The sequence below is a fragment of the Prionailurus viverrinus genome, chromosome F2, assembly GCF_022837055.1.
Source record: "Prionailurus viverrinus isolate Anna chromosome F2, UM_Priviv_1.0, whole genome shotgun sequence".
In the NCBI taxonomy this organism is placed as follows: domain Eukaryota; kingdom Metazoa; phylum Chordata; class Mammalia; order Carnivora; family Felidae; genus Prionailurus; species Prionailurus viverrinus.
Window position 1 is genome coordinate 35,121,037 of NC_062578.1, and position 18,410 is coordinate 35,139,446.

At 33.1% G+C, this 18,410-nt stretch overlaps 1 protein-coding gene across 6 annotated transcripts in view; it reads left to right on the forward strand.

Annotated features, from left to right (window-relative positions):
• CNBD1 (cyclic nucleotide binding domain containing 1) overlaps positions 1–18,410 on the forward strand; it is a 511,584-nt gene that overhangs the window by 346,814 nt on the left and 146,360 nt on the right. For all 6 annotated transcript variants that reach the window (XM_047842481.1, XM_047842482.1, XM_047842480.1 and 3 more), the window contains one exon: positions 17,513–17,650. In XM_047842481.1, coding sequence (XP_047698437.1) covers positions 17,513–17,650 — 138 coding nt within the window. The remainder of the gene's footprint in view (positions 1–17,512; positions 17,651–18,410) is intronic.

Genomic DNA, 18,410 nt, shown 5'->3' on the forward strand with positions numbered 1-18,410 from the left:
CAACAATGAAATGCCACTATACACCTAGTAGAATGACCAAAATCTAGAACATTGACACCACCAAATGCTGGCAAGGATGGAGAGCAACAGGAACACTCATTCATTGCTTCAGGGAATGAGAAACGGTGAGCCACTTGGAAGATCATTTGGTGGTTTCTTACTAAACTAAATATACTCTTAGCCTTGTGGTATTTACCCAAAGGAATTTTGCCCAAAAGGTATACCCACACAAAACCCTGAACAGAAGTGTTAATAGTAGCTTTTTTCATAATTGCCAAAACTTGAAAGGAATAAGATGTTCTTTAGTAGGTGAATAGATGAATAAACTGTGTATATCCACACAATGGAAAATTATTCAGTGCTAAAAATAAATGAGCTATCAAGTCATGAACAGACATGGAAGAACCTTAAATGCATATTACTAAGGGAGAGAAACCAATCTGAGAATGTTATGTACTGTATAATTCTAATTATATCCCATTCTGAAAAAGACACAACCATAGAGACCTTAAAAAATTAGTGGTTGTCAGGAGTGGTAGTAGGAGAAGGAAAGATGAATAGGCAGAGCACAGAGGATGTTTAGGGCAGTAAAAATAGCCTGTTGTATGATTTTATAATGATGAATAAATGTCATTATTCATCTGTGTCCAAATATTTAGAATGTACAACATCAAGAATGAACTGTAATGTAAATTACAGAGTTTAGGTGATAATTACATGTCAATTTAAGTTCATCCTTGCTAAAAAATTATACTATGCTGATGAGTGATGTTGATGATGAGGGAAAGTATACATGCGTGGGGGCAGGGAATTATGGGAAGTCTCTGTACCTTCCTCTCATTTTTATTTTAACCTAAAATTGCTCTGAAAAATAAAGTCTCCAAAAAAAGTAATTGGGGCACAACAGTTGTGATTCAAGAAGGCAAGGGACAATCTGAGGTCAGTGAAAGTTGTGGGAGGATAAGAATGCGGCATGGAAGATTAAGGAAAGATATAGGATATAAGTAAGATGTAGAAGGTACAGGAAATAAACTTCGTGCATGTCAAAAAGTTACTGAATAGTTACCATGTTTTATTTACTGTTTTATTTTTATTTACATGATCAGATTACATCTGTACATGAAAATAGAGCTATGCTGTAAAGAGGGAATAAATTATTACAGTTATTTAAGGTAAAGGATCACAGAAATAAGTATAAAGCCATTTAGGATAATTTGTTCCTCTCATTTAACACATAGATTTCAAACTCTTAAATTTTTGAAAAATCTGGAAGTGCAGCCAATTAAAGAAAATTAATATTAAAAGGAATATCTGTATTTATCCTTTTTCAACATTCACAAGTGACCTTTTCCTTACCTATTCTGCACCTGGCTCTGAGCATACAGAGGTAGTACAGAGAAGTGACTGAGCCAGCTCAGGCTCTGAAGCCAAACTGCCTACTTTCCAATATTGGCTCTGCTCCTTACCAGCTGTGTAATCTTGGAAAAGTTTTTTAGCCTTCTGAGTCTAATTTTCATCATTTAAAAAATGAATACATTAGGGGTGCCTGGGTGGCTCAATCAGTTAAGGATCCCACTTTGGCCCAGGTCATGATCTCTCAGTCCATGAGTTCGAGCCCCACGTTGGGCTCTGTGCTGACATTTCAGAGCCTGGAGCCTGCTTTGGACTCTGTGTCTCCCTCTCTCTCTGACCCTCCTGCTCACACTCCCATCTCATTTCCTCTCTCAAAAATAAATAAACATTAACAATTTTTGTTAAATGAATATGTTAACAGACTCATGTCATAGTGTTTTTATGGGTATTCATTCAGTGAGTTAATATTTGTAGAGCCTTGACTATGGTTCCTAGTATCAGAAAACATTTTCTGTCTTTATTAAGCAGAATAAGACAAAATAGACTGATGCTGCAAGATCAATGTGTATATAAAATGTCTGTTTTCGTACACTATGGTCAATAACTGTAAAACCATAATTTCAAAGAAAACTATACTAATATTCCTGTGAAAAAAATAAACACTTACTTGAACAACTGCATAATTCAAGCGTTTTAAATTCCATAGCTCCCACTGACCTGCAATGGAAACTTGTGCAGTTGACCAGATTTACCCAGTCCCAGACTTCTGTTCATATTGATACAGGTGAAGTGTCTCTCCATTGCAGGTGTTCCACATTTGCTGACAGTTTACTTCCTCTTCAACAAATCCATCCCTCCCTGCTCCCTTTGAGTCAACAGTTTTGGGAGCCAATATTCTTCCTTTCCATGTCTAAAGATCAGTAATTAAAAGAAAACATAACAACAAAAGTGACCTTATTTTGTTTTGGCTTGCAAATTTTTTCTCCCTTAACACGATAAATCTTTAAAGTGTTCTTTTGAGATTCTTGACAGGTTGTGAAAACACATAGTAATAAATTCTTTGAAGTTGGCTGTATGTGCTGCTCAAAGTTCCTCCATCAGATTTCCTTCCTTAGTGTGCTGTTTTCCTCGAGCATTATTGGATTCTTCCCATTTGCTCAAGCAGCAAACAACCTCAATGTTTTATTCAATGTGCTTTGACATTTCAATTTATCCCAGGTTCTTTGTAATAGTGCTTTCTTACTGTATACTATTTCTTTCTTTGGAAGCATGTGAATTTAAACTTCCAATTATTTGAGGTGTATCTGATCATAGTTATACTCTGAAGTAAAGCACCATTACCCCCCACCCCCCAAAGGACTACGTTTGACCATGAAACATGTTCCTTCAGTGACTGGTGTATTTCTCAGAGATTAGTGACAGCCGTAGGATACCACTAAGAGGATACCACTTAGAATATCACAGATCTGAAGATGGTGCTTCTCTTTGACTTGTTGATGGCAAAAAAATACAAGTACATTTAGGCATAATTCAAGAACTATGCTTGTCCCTAATAAATTTTTTATTGAACGCAATTCAGAGGATGGCTGAAGGTTAAAGTTTTTAGCTTGGTTCTGCCAGTTGAGACAGATAATCATGATATTTGCCACTTTAACATGTAAAATCTTTAAATATTTTAAGAGGTCCTTATCTGTCCTGATCAAAGATTGTATTTTAGCATTTTTCTTATGGTCAGTTTGGTTCAACAGACATTTTTTAACACGTACTATGTGTTTGGTACTGAGATAAATAAGAAATTGTCTTGGCTTTGCAGAAGACAATGATGTGGTAGAGACGGCTGGAAGTGCAGCTGATAGTTTCAGTTTGATGGTGTGATTAGGGAGATTAAACAACCACAGCTCACTGTGGGAACAAAAAGTCAGAGGATCAGGCCCTACTTTGAGAATGGGAATTGAACTTCCTCCGTTTAAATAGAACTCCTGTACTAAGTTCCTAACTTAGCTAACTCCTGTGAACACTGTGCTAAGTGTTCATCACATGATATCATCTGAAAAGAATAATCAAAACCATGGTGGTATATAGTGGTCTTAACTCTGTTTTTCATTAATTAAAAATAATGTTTACATTTACTTAGTGTCCTTGTCAATTATTATGACCATAATTTACTTCTCTTTTATAAGCTTGTCATTTGTATGGAAACTGTGTGTATGTGCGTGTATGTGTGTATTAATACTGGAAATAAATTCTTACTTATTTTTAACTGGCTTAGTTAACTGGTTTATTTTTTCCCCCAAACAGTTGTTCAAGAAACTGCTTTTACCCATCTTCAGAAATATATTTGCATAAATCAAACTGGACAAAATATACAGCTAACTATATTATTGAAAATCAGAAAATGTTTATTGAAGGTTTTAGTAAACCTTCACTGTAATACATTCTGGATGATGATAATTCCTTAAAGAGGTGACAAAGACTTTACTCAACCAAATAAAGAAACACGTACACACACATATACATATACACATTGTTTTTAGGTAAATTTATGTGTTTAATTATTTTCTCAAAGGGTTTTCTTTATATACAGTAATCAATATTTCATCTAACAAGAATGGATGTGTCAATTTCTTCTATTATTAGCCGTTAGATAAACCAAAGGCCTTTATAGCAGACTAATTACATTTTACCAAGACAAGCAAATTTTCCAAGCTTTATACTTTACTTCTAAGAGAGTTTAATAGATGTTTATATGACATAATTTACAAATATTTAACAAAATTAACGAGCCTGAAAATATGACTTCCAAGGTCAAAGAAAATTAGATGTAAAATATTTAAGAGGAACAGAGAGGCAACTAAAGGAGGAAATATATCAATTTAAAAAATCTGGATACTGTAATTTTTAAATTTAAATTATACAAATATCATATCTTAGTAATACTCTTTTATACCATATAGTATATCATATAAAATATTTCTGTTATTGTATGTTAATGTTAATCATTTTTACTCTAGCTTATGGGATGATTATTTTATAAATTTTTAGGGTTAAAAAAGAAATAATAGCAAAGTATATGGGGGCTTGATAATATAAATGGGTCTGTAGACCTGGGGTTGACAAACTCAAACCCTTGGTAAAATCTGACTATAGCCTTTTTTTGTGGATAAAGTTTTATTAGAATATAACCACACCCATTTATTATACACTGTGACTGCTTTTACTCCACAGTGGCAGAGTTGAATACTTGTGGCAGAGACTATGTGGCCTGAAAAACTGAAAATGTATGCTTTCTAGTCATTACAGAAAAAGTTTGCCAACCTCTCCCTCTAAGTGAAAACTAAAGAATTGACTAAAATTTAATAAATCATTATCTATGTTATAAACTCACTGTTGATTTGACAATAAAATAATTCACAGTATGTTTAGAAGATATCATTAACAAAAAAGATTATATTAAATATCTACAGAAAATATTGAGTACTTGAGAAAGAATAAAATAAAATTTGTTGTGATACTTTTTGGAAAACATTATATGTGTTCATTAAAAGATATTAGAGAAGAGGAGCCTGGATGGCTTAGTTGAGTTAAGTGTCCAACTTTGGCTCAGGTCATGATCTCACAGTTCATGAGTTTGAGCCCCGTGTCGGGTTCTGTGCTGACAGCTCAGAACCTGGAGCCTGCTTTGGATTGTCTCCCTCTCTCTCTGAGTCTCTGACCCTCCCCCACTCAAACTCTATCTTTCTCTCGAAAATAAATAAACATTAAAAAATTTGAAAATGTGTTAGAGAAGACTTAAATACAGTTACACTATATTTAGTGGACAGAAATGTTCAATATTTTAAGGATACACGTCTCACAAAATGACTTATAGGTTTCATGCAATTTCAGTGAAAAAATTCAAGTAATTTCTTTGTGGAACTTCACAAGGTGGTGCTAAAAATTATACTAAAGAGCGAAAGGCTAAGAATAGCTAGATACATGGGGTGTCTGGTGGGTCAGTTTGTTAAGCCTGTGACTTTTTTTTTTTTTTTTTTTTTTTTAGCGTCTGACTCATGATTTCAGCTCAGGTCATGATCTCACAGTTTATGGGATTGAACCCACATGGAGGCTGTTTGGGATTCTCTCTGTCTATCTCTCCTCCATCTCTCAAAGATAAATAAGTAAACATAAAAAAAGAATAGCCAGATATTCCTGAAGAAGACCCTTGGGGAAGAGGTACAGATATCAAGACTATATAATTGCTATAGTGCTTTTATAATGATTGATAGTGCCTCAGAGATGAACATATGGGCAGCCAGAGTTCAAAAATTAGATCCACATATGTAATCACTCTGGAGGTAAAACTGTGTCATGAAAAACAGTGGGGAGGGTGGTGAGATGATTCATTAATATGAACTAAGGCAATCAGTTATCTATGTGAATAGAATAGATGAAACTACATGTTTACTTCATATCCTACATAAAAATCAATTTGGGATCACAAGCTTAATTATAAAAGGAATTTGCTGAAATTTTTTTAAAAAGCATGTGGCAGGATTTCTTCATGATGTCATGACAGCAATAGAATAGTATACTTCTAGAAGTATACTATAAGGATATTTGTTTAAAATCAAGAAAGGGATCTGGGTGGCTTAGTCAGTTAAGCACCTGAATTCAGCTCAATTCATTATCTGATGGTTTGTGAGTTTGAGCCCCACATCAAGCTCTCCGCTGTCAGAGCAGAGCCCACTTTGGACCCCCATCCTTTCTCTCTCTGCCCCTCCCCCATTCTCTCTCTCTGTATCTCTCTCTCTCTCTCTCTCTCTCTCTCTCTCTCTCTCTCTCTTTCTCCCTCACAACACACACACACACACACAATAAATAAACTTAAAAAAATAAATAAAATAAAGTTTTAACTGGACCACTTTCTTACACCAAACACAAAAATAAATTCAAATGGATGAAAAAACCTAAATGTGAAGCAGGAAACCATGAAAATCCTAGAGGGGAATACAGGCAGCAACCTCTTTGATAGTGGCCTAGCAACTTCTTACTAGTTGTGTTTGCTGAAGCAATGGAAGTAAAGCAAAAATGAATTATTGGGACTTCATCTAGATAAAAAGCTTCTGCACAACAAAGGAAACAGTTAAAAAAAAACCTAAAAGGCAACCTATGGAATGGGAGAAGATATTTGCAAATGGTATATTTGATAAAGGGTTAGTATCCAAACTATAAATAACTTATCAAACTCAATACCCCAAAACAAATAATCCAGTTAAGAAATCAGAAGACGTGAAGATACATTTTTCCAAAGAAGACATACAGATGGTTATCAGACACATGAAAAGATGCTCAACATCACTCATCATCAGGGAAATACAAATCAAAAACACAATGAGATACTTCACAACTGTCAGAATGGCTAAAATTAACAATACAAGAAACAACAGGTGTTGGCGAAGATGGGCAAAAAGAGAATCCCTCTTACACTGTTGGTGGGAATGCAAACTGGTGCAGCCACTCTGAAAAACAGTGTAGAGCTTCCTCAAAAAGTTAAAAATAGAATTACCCTATGGTCCAGCAATTGCACTACTAGGTATATACCCAAAAGATATAAAAATACTGATTCGAAGTGACACATGCATCCCATTATTTTTATATTCTTACTATTCATTGAAAAGTTTAAAAAGTAGGCTTTCCACTGATAATAGTAGAAAGTATAGTTAAGAACATTATATTCTTTAATGGTGAATAAGGAAATATCCCAAACTGCAGTTCAAAATACTTATTTTAACTATAAGCAAAAATGTAAATATTAAATCATTTCACATTGAGATTAGATTGACACAGTTATTTCACTTTATATCTAAGCTTATTCAACTGAATCTTCTTTATAAGAACATATTAAACTCAGTATAAATGGATACATGAACCATTGAATTCAGTGTTTGTGGATAAAATGTTCTATTTTGAATATAAAGTCAGAAAGCATTGTTTTTGGTTTATTAAAAAGTCTGCTATACAAAGCTACCAAAAATATTAATTTTTCACATAAAATTCAAATCACACCAGACCAATTAATTTAAAAATGAGTAAACCATATAACACATGAAGGATATCAATCCATTAGAAACTTTAGATTTTATAACTGCAATAGCTAATGAACATCTGATGAGCACTTATATGAATACCTATAAAGTACACATTTCAGCATATGCTCCATTAACTTTTTACTAAATTTTACATGCTAATTTTTTAAAGTTTATGATTATTTAAAATATACGCTAGCTTTTTCTTTAGTTGACATTGTATTCCATATTATAATATGGCAGTACTTTTAGTTCTTAGTGCTTACTCTTAAATTATTGGGAATATGACATTCATTGTTATATTTTCTACAGTATAATATCAATTCTACAGTATAATATCAATATTTTTTGCAGTATAATGTCAATTTCACCAAATGGCATGCTGGAATGATTATTTCTATGGGTTGAATTGTGCACTCTTATATATCAGAGAGATTAATTTCTCCCTTTTAATAAGAAAATAAAAAGATGTCAGATAATAATAATGATATGAAAAATAATTTTTCTCACTTCTAACTAGTCAGCAATACTTTTTGAGCACCAACAATGTTTAGAAAATTGTGAAATATATTTTATTTGTCCAAATGTTATTTTTTAATTAATTGGTTTAATCTTTGAATTACACTTCTGATTAAATTATACCTTCATTATTTCCAAATTAGATTCATGAAAGTGCTGAATTGTGCTGGGTGACTTCTTCAGATTTAAGGGTAGTCATTTAGGACCTTTTGAGGACATAGAATAAAAGGTTATATCTCTTTTGCAAAAAGTCAGCAGTCCAAATGTAACAGAACAGGAAAAGGAAACTGTCGTTCCAGTCAATACTGAAGGTATTGTATGAAGGTATTGTATGTATCTCAAACATAAAAAAGATTAATGCAGAAGGGAATGCTTGGGCTATATCTGAGATTCAGTTCATGGTTATCAGCTGATATCAGCACTGTGCTCATGTGCTAATAATATGGAGTCTGGGCTGTTCAGGGGACTTTATATTGTAGGTACTGTGATACTTACACAGGAACACGTTTCCTATGAGTTCTTCAGGTACTATTTTTCTTTGTCAACCCACTCCTTTCCTGCACTCCTAAATATATCTTTTATATGAACCAGAAAATGTATAGTTTTTAAAAGATTTTTAAAAATTTAATTGACCAAGAAAACTAAACAGGACACACAAACACATATGGCATATATAACTTGCAAATAGCAATGAATGCTAAGTACTTACATTATTCTTATTAATATCTGATATGTATGAATAGTTCAGGAATTAGAAATTCTGTTATTAATACATTAATATTCATTGGCTTGCTTATCATATCTATCTATCTACAGAGAAAGAAAGAGAAAAAGAGATGGAATATATTTATATTTATATTTATATTTATATTTATATTTATATTTATATTTATATTATTTATATTTATATTTATATTTATATATACCTTGGATGTTATTAATTCCTTCCTTGTGTTAAAAGGCTGCCATCTAATTTTTTTTCCATTATTTTTGGATAGTAAAGACAGTAAAAAGTACGATAAGGCTCTTCAGAATATTTTTCTTATTATAGATACTAATTTATGTAAAACTTTGCGGACTATCTTGCCAAAATCTCTACCCTTCCCTTATCTTCTATGAGAAAGGTTTGGATGTCATTGTCCAATTGATGATTCTGAATTATTTGGGATGATAAGGGCAAGCCAACAAAGTCCAAACAGTACAAACGGAAGTAGATTTTATTTTAGAGAAACAGTCCCTTTAGTTTGTTGAATCTCAGTCTGCTTTTGACCAGGATGAGTAGTTTACATCAGAACAATCTCCTTGCTAGAACACTATAAAATCTGGATCAAAGCAACCAACCAAACAACTGTCTGAAGATATTTGAGAGCAACCAGGGAACCTGGATTTGAAGGGTCATGATTCAAGAAAGAAAGGAAATAACATTATTTTGAGCCAGACATTCCATGTTGCTTTCCTTTGAGGCAACTGCCAATTTGTAATTATCATAAGGATGAATAAACAGAAAGCAGTGGATCAGAACTTCAGGAATCTCAGAGTACCAGAGTGATATAATTTTGAGTTCAGTCTACGTAGACAATCAGGACTTGAGGCGGCAAGATACTGGGAAAAGAAAATCAGAGGAAAGGTACCTTGATATGCCTTTCTTTTCTTTAGGGCATTTGCTTATTCCTAAGAGTTATGGACCAAGAGGCTAAAAATCTATAAAAATCTGAATGTCAGTACCAGTAGGATGGATGGATGGATGGATGGATGGATGGATGGATAGATGGATGGATGCGTGGATGGATGGATGGATAGATAGATGATGGTTAGATGATGGATAGATAGATAATAAGCTAATAAGGAATTGACTTGGTCAGTTATGGAGACTGGCAAGTCCAAAATCTGTCAAATCAGTATCTAGTTTGAGTCTAAATGCTGGAAGATGTGGTAAAATTAGGAATAACTGTTGTGTATGGAGATCAGATTGAAGGCCGCTGAATGGAGAATTTTTCTAACCTCTCTTACTTGGTTATGGATCAGTCTTTTGTTCTATTCAGGCCTTCAGCTGATTGGGTGAAGCCTGCCACAGTATAAAAGGCAATCTGCTTTATTCTGTGTACTAATCTAAATGTTCAACTCATCCAAAACACCCAGGATAATATTTTACCAATTTATTTGGGTACTCCATAACCCAGTCAAGTTGACATAAAATTAATCATCACAGAACCCAAGTAAAAGTATGCAGCTAAAAATCTAACAAGAACTGTCTTCAGTCTCATAGCATTTGACAGAGAGCAATTAAGAGTTCTGTGTCTAGGAGCACGTGGGTGGCTCAGTTGGTTAAATGTCCAACTCTTGGTTTTGGCTCAGGTCATGATCTCATGGTTTCCTGAGTTCAAGCCCCGCACTGCACTAAGCCAAGGCTCTGCACTGGCAGCGTGAAGCCTGCTTGGGATTCTCTGTTTCCCTCTCTCTCTTTCCCTCCCCACTCATACTGTCTCTGTTTCTCTCAAAATAAATATATAAACTTAAAAAAAAGAGCTCTGTGTCTATCAAGGATAAGAACTTCTGATAAACATGTTAGTCTATCAATAGAAACCCAGAACTAAATCCAGCCTCAGACACCTCAGTTCCTGATTGGATCATGTTAATTTGCTTCTATACTCACTACTTAACTGTAAGTTGAAAAGTGAAGCATCTCAGAGAAAGATATCGTCTACAGCAATAACAGTTTTTCATCCTCAATGTTCAGCACTAAATAAAAAGGAATAAATGACACACAAAAATAGACAAATAGCAAATAATAAGAAGGAAAATTTAAACCTAAATATGTCTATAATTACATTATATATAAACAGACTAAGTATTTTAACTAATAAACAAAGATTGTCAGAGTAGATAAAATAACCTCCTATATGCCGACACACCTTATTACAAATATACCAGAAGTTGCTAAGTAAAATAATGGAAGATGATAAACCAGATCACACTAACCCAAAGAAAGCTGGTGTTGCTCTTCTAATAGTAAGAAAGTGGACTTCATTGCAAGAACATTATTAAAACTAAAGAGAGATAATTATTGTGAAATAACATGCACTGAAACTTATTACTTCAAAACATATAAAGTAAACATTGGTAGAATAGGAAAGAAAGGGAAGAAAGAAAGAGAGAGAGAGAGAAAGGAAAAGAAAGAAAGAAAGAAAGAAAGAAAGAAAGAAAGAAAGAAGAAAGAAAGAAAAAGAAAGAGAAAAAGAGAGAAAGAAAGAAAGAAAGAAAGAAAGAAAGAAAGAAACAGAAAGAAAGAAAGAAAGAAAGAAAGAAGAAAGAAAGAAAGAAAGAAAGAAACAGAAAGAAAGAAAGAAACAGAAAGAAAGAAAGAAAGAAAGAAAGAAAGAAAGAAGAAAGAAAGAAGAAAGAAGCAAACAAATCCAACACTATAGTAGGTGATCTTAATAGGGCTGTTAGTGCACAGTCTCTCAAACCCACACCGGTGAGATCATGATCTGAGCCGAAATTCTGAGTCAGAAGCTTAACCAACTGAACCACCAAAGGCACCCCTACAACAGAACTTTAGAAGTTAAGAATATTTGGGTAGAATTGTACTAGTCTTAAAGTGGCATCCGATGATGATTATATTTAACCCAGGCTCCTTTGCTGCTGAAAATCTTCCTATATTAGAAGGAAACACATTCACTTATCTTCAAAGTTTTAAGATAGTGATATAACATTATTAATATTTTTAGAATGTCCTTACTTATGAGACTATTGCATGTTATAGAGCAAAACAAAGAGCACATAATTTATTAGAAATCAGGGGGGAAACTTGGGTGATCCAGGTAGCTTTAGAAAAGAGATAGGAGTTAAACTGGGTTTAAGCTGGGTAGAATTCAAATAAGCAGTCAGTGTGTTAGGTCTTTCAAATAAGTGTTTCATGTGAATTACTGAAGGTGGAAATTCCCTGAGAAGAAACCACTTTGTTTTGGAGAAATAAAGACAATTTCTTCTACTTTTCTGATCCATTATGATATCTGGACTCTTCTTGCCAAAATGCATGAGGGTCATAATAGTAAGCTTTATTTAGACAACTTTTAAAGAGGAATTTATTGACTATATCTACAAATTGACTTGATTTATAGCTTTTACTTAGGGAATGCATAGCTTTTCATATATTCTTCAAATATCAATTATTTTCCTGTAATTGGAAATGTCTTCCTCGTTGGCTCAGCATATAGGTTTGGTATCAATGTACTCAGGGAATTTCTGTTGAGGCAGACAGGCCAGTCTCTCAACTAGTGGGTTGAGTTAGGTCCCAATTAGACTGTCCTCACATTCAGGTTAGTTCCTGCTTCTACCTTTTATATATCACAATATACCCCTAATATGACCAAAATCCTCCATAAGCATGTAAGAGATTATGAAATGTGACATTTCATATCACTTTACATGATATGTAAAGTGAAATGTCAAATACATGAAATGTCAAATACAACATTATTTGGTTATGAGAATGTACTTTCTACATAAGCCATTTAAGTCATAGGGGAAATGTAATTTTTTCTGAGACATAGACATCCTGGAGAATCTCATGAAAGCTATAGAAAGTCATTCAAGGAAATAAATGGAAATTTACAAATAATCACAAACTGTGGCATGAGATATTAGGAGTTCAAGAATCTTCTAAAAGTCCATCCTTGGACTAAATTTATGAACCCCTATCTAGAGAGGCTTTGTATTTTCTATCTGCCTCTTCAGCCCCATAGGGAGAAAAAAATATGTTCCACAGGGTTAAGAACATGATGTTTCCCTGGTTTAAAAATAGCAATTCTAATTTTAGTTATTGATCTTATTTAATGTGTAAATGCCTGAAAGCTAGACACATTGGAAAAATAAAACAAGGAGAACAAAAATTATACCTGTAGAAGTCTACTGTTTTTCAAAAAAGTTCATTTGTGTAAAATGCAGTTTGAAACAAATCTCAACAATGTTTTTATATAAAAGAAATCTTAATGGGTATACCAACTCATATTATTCAGCACCAAATGTTTGGGTCATGTATTAGTAAAGAAGTATAAAAATTTTTAATCATGAGAATACATCATTTCCCAATAAATGTAATTATCAATTTACTTTTCAGTAAAATAATAGAATTTAGAAGTGAGAGAAATAGCTCCCTTTGTGCACTTCCAACATCTATCTACAGCAAAATAGGATTATTTACCTAACCTTAATGAGTGTTTCCCCCAAAATTGAGAAACATTGAGCTGTATATCATTTAAAAAAATTTTTTTCAACATTTATTTATTTTTGGGACAGAGAGAGACAGAGAACGGGGGAGGGGCAGAGAGAGAGGGAGACACAGAATCGGAAACAGGCTCCAGGCTCTGAGCCATCAGCCCAGAGCCTGACGTGGGGCTGGAACCCACGGACCGTGAGATCGTGACCTGGCTGAAGTCGGACGCTTAACCGACTGCGCCACCCAGGCGCCCCAGAGCTGTATATCATTTAAATAGCTTTGTAATGTTGCCAGATTTCAAAATTACTATATTCATTAAAATTTTCAGAAAATACAGAGAGGTATTAAGTAGAAAATGGTAGTTGTCTGCACTTTCATCATTCAGAGATAACTATACACATCTAATATATATCATTTAAGATATTTCATATATTGGGGAACCTGGGTGGCTTAGTCAGTTGGGCATTTGACTTTGGCTTAGATCATGATCTCACAGATGGTGGGTTCAAGCCCAGCATTGGGTTCTGTGCTAATAGCTCAGAGCCTGGAGCCTGCTTTGGATTCTGTGTCTCCTCTCTCTCTGCCCCTTCCCCATTCACACTCTGTCTCTCTGTCTCTTAAAAATAAAACAAATATTAGAAAAAATTAAAAAAAAAGATGTTTCATATATCAATATAAAGATACCAAGAGAGAGAACGCAGGTGTGGAAAATAACACAGCATGTTGTTTTGAATCTATTTTAAACGTCTTTTAAAATGTCCAAAACTTAAAATTTAATACAAACTCACTCTGTAATTGAAAGAAAATAGAGTTTTAAGGAAAAGGTAATGTCTTTTTTTGTCATTTTACTTCCACCTTTCCCCTGAATAGCCTGGTATTTGCACTTGTACAACTTTCTCTGAGCTAACATAAACATATAAACAATTATATAAATTTATATAGATTACCATTTTTGTAACTGTTCAGTTTATTAAAATTTTCAACATATTTTCACTGCTATTTGTCTTTTTTCCACTATAAGTATTCATAAAGGGTAAGGTACATAGATGCCACTAATTTTAAACAGTATGTAAAAATTTAGATTTAGTTGAATACACACATACACACACATTAACTGGTGGCTATTTAAAAATACTCCAGTTGGAGGTTATTAAAATGTGCTGCATTGTTTTATAAGTACATCCTTAAGAATGCATTTCTACAAGGTAGATCCTAAGAGATATGTTCCTGGATAAAACATTTCATATATCCTTTGTTAATTTTAGTAAACATTGCCAGATTATTTCCCATTTTAAAAGGTTTTACAGTTTCTTGAGTTATATAAGAAAAGTATTGCCCCAGTCTCATAGGTTAAAGTACTTTAATATTTTCAGTCTCATAGATGAATAAACATTTCTCTGTTTACTAGTAAGATTGAGAATGTTTCTTTTGTGTGTGGTTTATTTAGTTATTCTCTTCTGGAAAATATTTTTTTTAATAATTTGTCATTTTCTATAATTATTGTTAATCTATTTTTTGTAAATGTGTATTTATTTTGAGAGAGTGAGAGTGCACGTGAGTGGGGGTAGGTGATAAAGAAAGAGAGGGAATCCCAAGAAGTGTGGAGCCTAATGCAGAGCTTGATCTCACAACCATGAGCCAAAGTCAGGAGTTGGAGGCTTAACCAACTGAACCACCCAGGTGCCCAAAGTCAAATTATAGGTGTTTATTAGATATTATTAGGGACATAGTAGATTTCATCACTTTATTTTTGTGTCATTGTGTTTTCTTTTTCCATCCATAATGTTATTTCTATGTTACTAAATTTGCAATTTTAACTAAGAAAAGCTATATATTTTTTTTGTCTTTCCTAGTTCCAAAGTATATTCGCAGTATTTTTTTTTTAAATCTTCCTGCTCTTCTCTTTGGAATTACTGTCCTAAAAGTATTTTAAATCTATTTTATTTTAAAGGTATCTCATGTTAGTTACTTTATAATTATTTTATAATTATTATATATCAATAAATTTTATTTACATTTATTTTCAACTATTTACATTTTTTATCAACTGTTTTGTATTCCTCTTTGGATTCACTATTGTTCTAAGTGAAATTCATCTTTTTAAATTTGTTTCACGTGATGTCAAAAATTAACTTGATGCTTATTTTTCCTCACTCTATATTCCTATTTTAAGTTAATAGAATTCTAGTTTGAAAGTTTTTTTTTTTTTGAGTACTTTGAAGGTGACCATAGTTATATAATGGAATGGAAGTGTAAATATTAGTAATTTTTAAAAATAATTCAGCTATACAATAATTCAGTGTAAACAATGTTTACATATATACAGTGTGTAAAGGGTATTAGAAATGTAATATTTTCCTAATAATATTAAGGAGTTTGATGATATTGGTTAATGCATCAAGAAAGAAAGCCTTAAGAATATTATTCAAAGTTGTGGAGGACTTTTGCTTTCATAAGGGCTTATTAGGTAATTCAAACTAAGTTTTATCCTAAAACCAATTAGAAAATCTGGAAAAATGTATGTAAAAACTATCTACTTGAATTTTCTGATGTCTAACAAGATAATGAAGGGGGACGTGGAGGAGAAAGACTAATGGACTACACCAAAACCTGAGCAGGAATGCAAGATACAAATATACATTGAGATGTTGTGTATTACTTCATTTCTAAGACTCACCTCTTCACTATTCTGGAAAATTTAGTGCCATTATCACTTAATGTAATAATTAATCCTCTCCCATTATTTTTGGTTTCTTCTGGAAATCGTAGTAGCTGTATGATGAATGGTCTCCATCTATCTTCCATATCTTTTAAAATCTCATTTCAGATTCCTTCTGAATGATTATTCTGAATAATTTTTCTCATATTTTATCCATTTCATGAATTGTTTCCTTAGTTTTAACCAATGTGTCCATTGAGTTTTTTTAATAACTCTTTATTACTTTAAAAAGCTTAATTTTGTTCTTTTGCAAAATGCCTTTTTGCTTCCATAATGTCATTCTCTGGTTTCATGATCTAATATATTAATTGTATATAGTTTCTTTATGTTGTTCATTTTTTAAAGTTCTTTGTTGACTTACCATTGTAGGGGTTTTTTTTCACTTGCGAGGCTTATAATTTTTTACTGTGATTTTGTTATTAGCAGGGATTGCTTCCTATGTGAGTTCCTTTTTTCCTCAATTCATACCTAAGGTTTTAAATTTATACTTTCCTGGATCTTAGCTGTTTTTCTAGTTGTGTAACAGAATTTACAGTAATCTTTTAGCTTTGAGTCCTGTACTATTTGTAAATGTATACTCTGCACTCACACAATTTATAGACCTAGAATCTTGATTTTATGACAGCTGTTCCCAGTTCCACAGCTGGATTAGTGGTTAAAGTTTTTGTTGCCTCCATTTCACATATAGGTGATCCTCCAAGTTCCTAGACTTTATGCAAGAAGGCCCAATTCCAGTTCCTCACTTTCCATGGTTCTAAGTCTCATCTCCTATTCCCAAATGTATGACAAACCCTGGAATTCACCCCCTTTGGCCTTTATTCTAGTCTGATATCACTGTGAACCACTTTGCTTCAGCAGTGACTGTTTAAAATCCCTCTTTATTTCTGGACTTGCAGATTAAATCTCAGCTATCCATTCAACTAAAAAGATAACTGTTCAGCCTTTCTATGGATCTGAAATGTAGGAGCAGATGTCCTCTCATATCATCTTAACCATATAGACCTGATGTTTTCCCTAAGAAGCTTCTCAATTTCATAGATATACATTATCTATGATAATTATCTATCTATCTATCTATCTATCTATCTATAATATATATCTTATTTACAATTAAGTACTCTAGAGTAACATTTTGGCATGCTAAATATTTATCTTTTACATAATAAATTAGGACATCCTACATGTGTATATATATGCCAGTGATTTATATATTGCATAACACTATATTCATTTTCATTATTACTACCAACATATGAGGATAATAAAATAAGCAGAAGACCAAGTATATAAGTTCTATTTCCTCACTCTTTCAACAAATATTTATTGAATGGCTACTATGTTCCAAGCATTATTCTATGTACTTAAAATGAATCAGTGGGTAAAACAGAAGATCTATTCTTACAGTTATTTTCTTCATGCTAGTGAGAAAATGGGAATTTTTCTTGCCCTGGGAAGGTAACATTGGGCAGAAGTATGACACCCATGCAAGACTGTTTAGATCCCCTTTTTTCATAGACTCGGAGTTTGACCTGCAATCAGTGCTTTTGCAGACTCTTCTAGACTGCTCCTGTCACAATCAGTGGTATTTTTATGTTGATGAATGATAATGAAGTTTAAGTTGCCTCCATATTTTTATAGCTTCGACAATGGAGTACCTTTGGAACCCTGGAAGTTATAGCTCAGACTGAATCAGACACAAAGGAGTACTCAGTGATCACAGAAGAAGATTGTGAAATTCTTAAAATCCCAGCAAAGGATTATGTGAGGTTAAAATCGGTATGATCATATCTAATCTATATTAACACAATAGATGCATAAATTCAAGCTAAGTTTTGCCTCTAGACATAAGATGTCCACGTTTCTTTTATTTTTTAATATAACTTGACTTGGAGACAATAAAAATGTGGTTTATTTGGTGAACATTACTTAAGTTTCTGATGATGATGGGTAGTTGAAAGAAAGGTCTCTATGAATATATTTTATGTGTATTTTGAGCACTTTTGGTTTTTCATGAATTTTAAATCCATTCATTTATGCATCCATTTATTCATATATTCATTCAACAAGCATGTTTTGGTTGTCAACAGCATGTCATGTGTTAGGGATACCAGACAATCATATGGACAGATCTCTAAATCTGTACAGTCCACCTGAAAAAAAAAAACAGTTGGGAATAATTGGCATGCTATTTTATCGCTTTAATAGACATTCAAAACCCAGAGTTGCATGAATAGGTGATCACAACTTAATTCTGATCCCCTAATTCTGCTACATTAAGATAATTTATTTACTTCAAGTTTACCAACTTACTCTCCTTAAGTCAAATACAAAATTTTCGCTTTTTTTATTTCTCCTCACCTGATGGCAGAGAAAGTTTGTATAAGTGACTGCATCAAAAGGCCCCCATTGTTCTGCTCTGCCAGCTTTTCTTGAAAGGGTCTAAGTCTGGTGCTGGTGCAATAAGGCACTGGCATTGGCTACAGTTGGGTTCTTTGGTTGGAGGGAGATGGTGAGTCATCCATCTTCTTGACTTAGG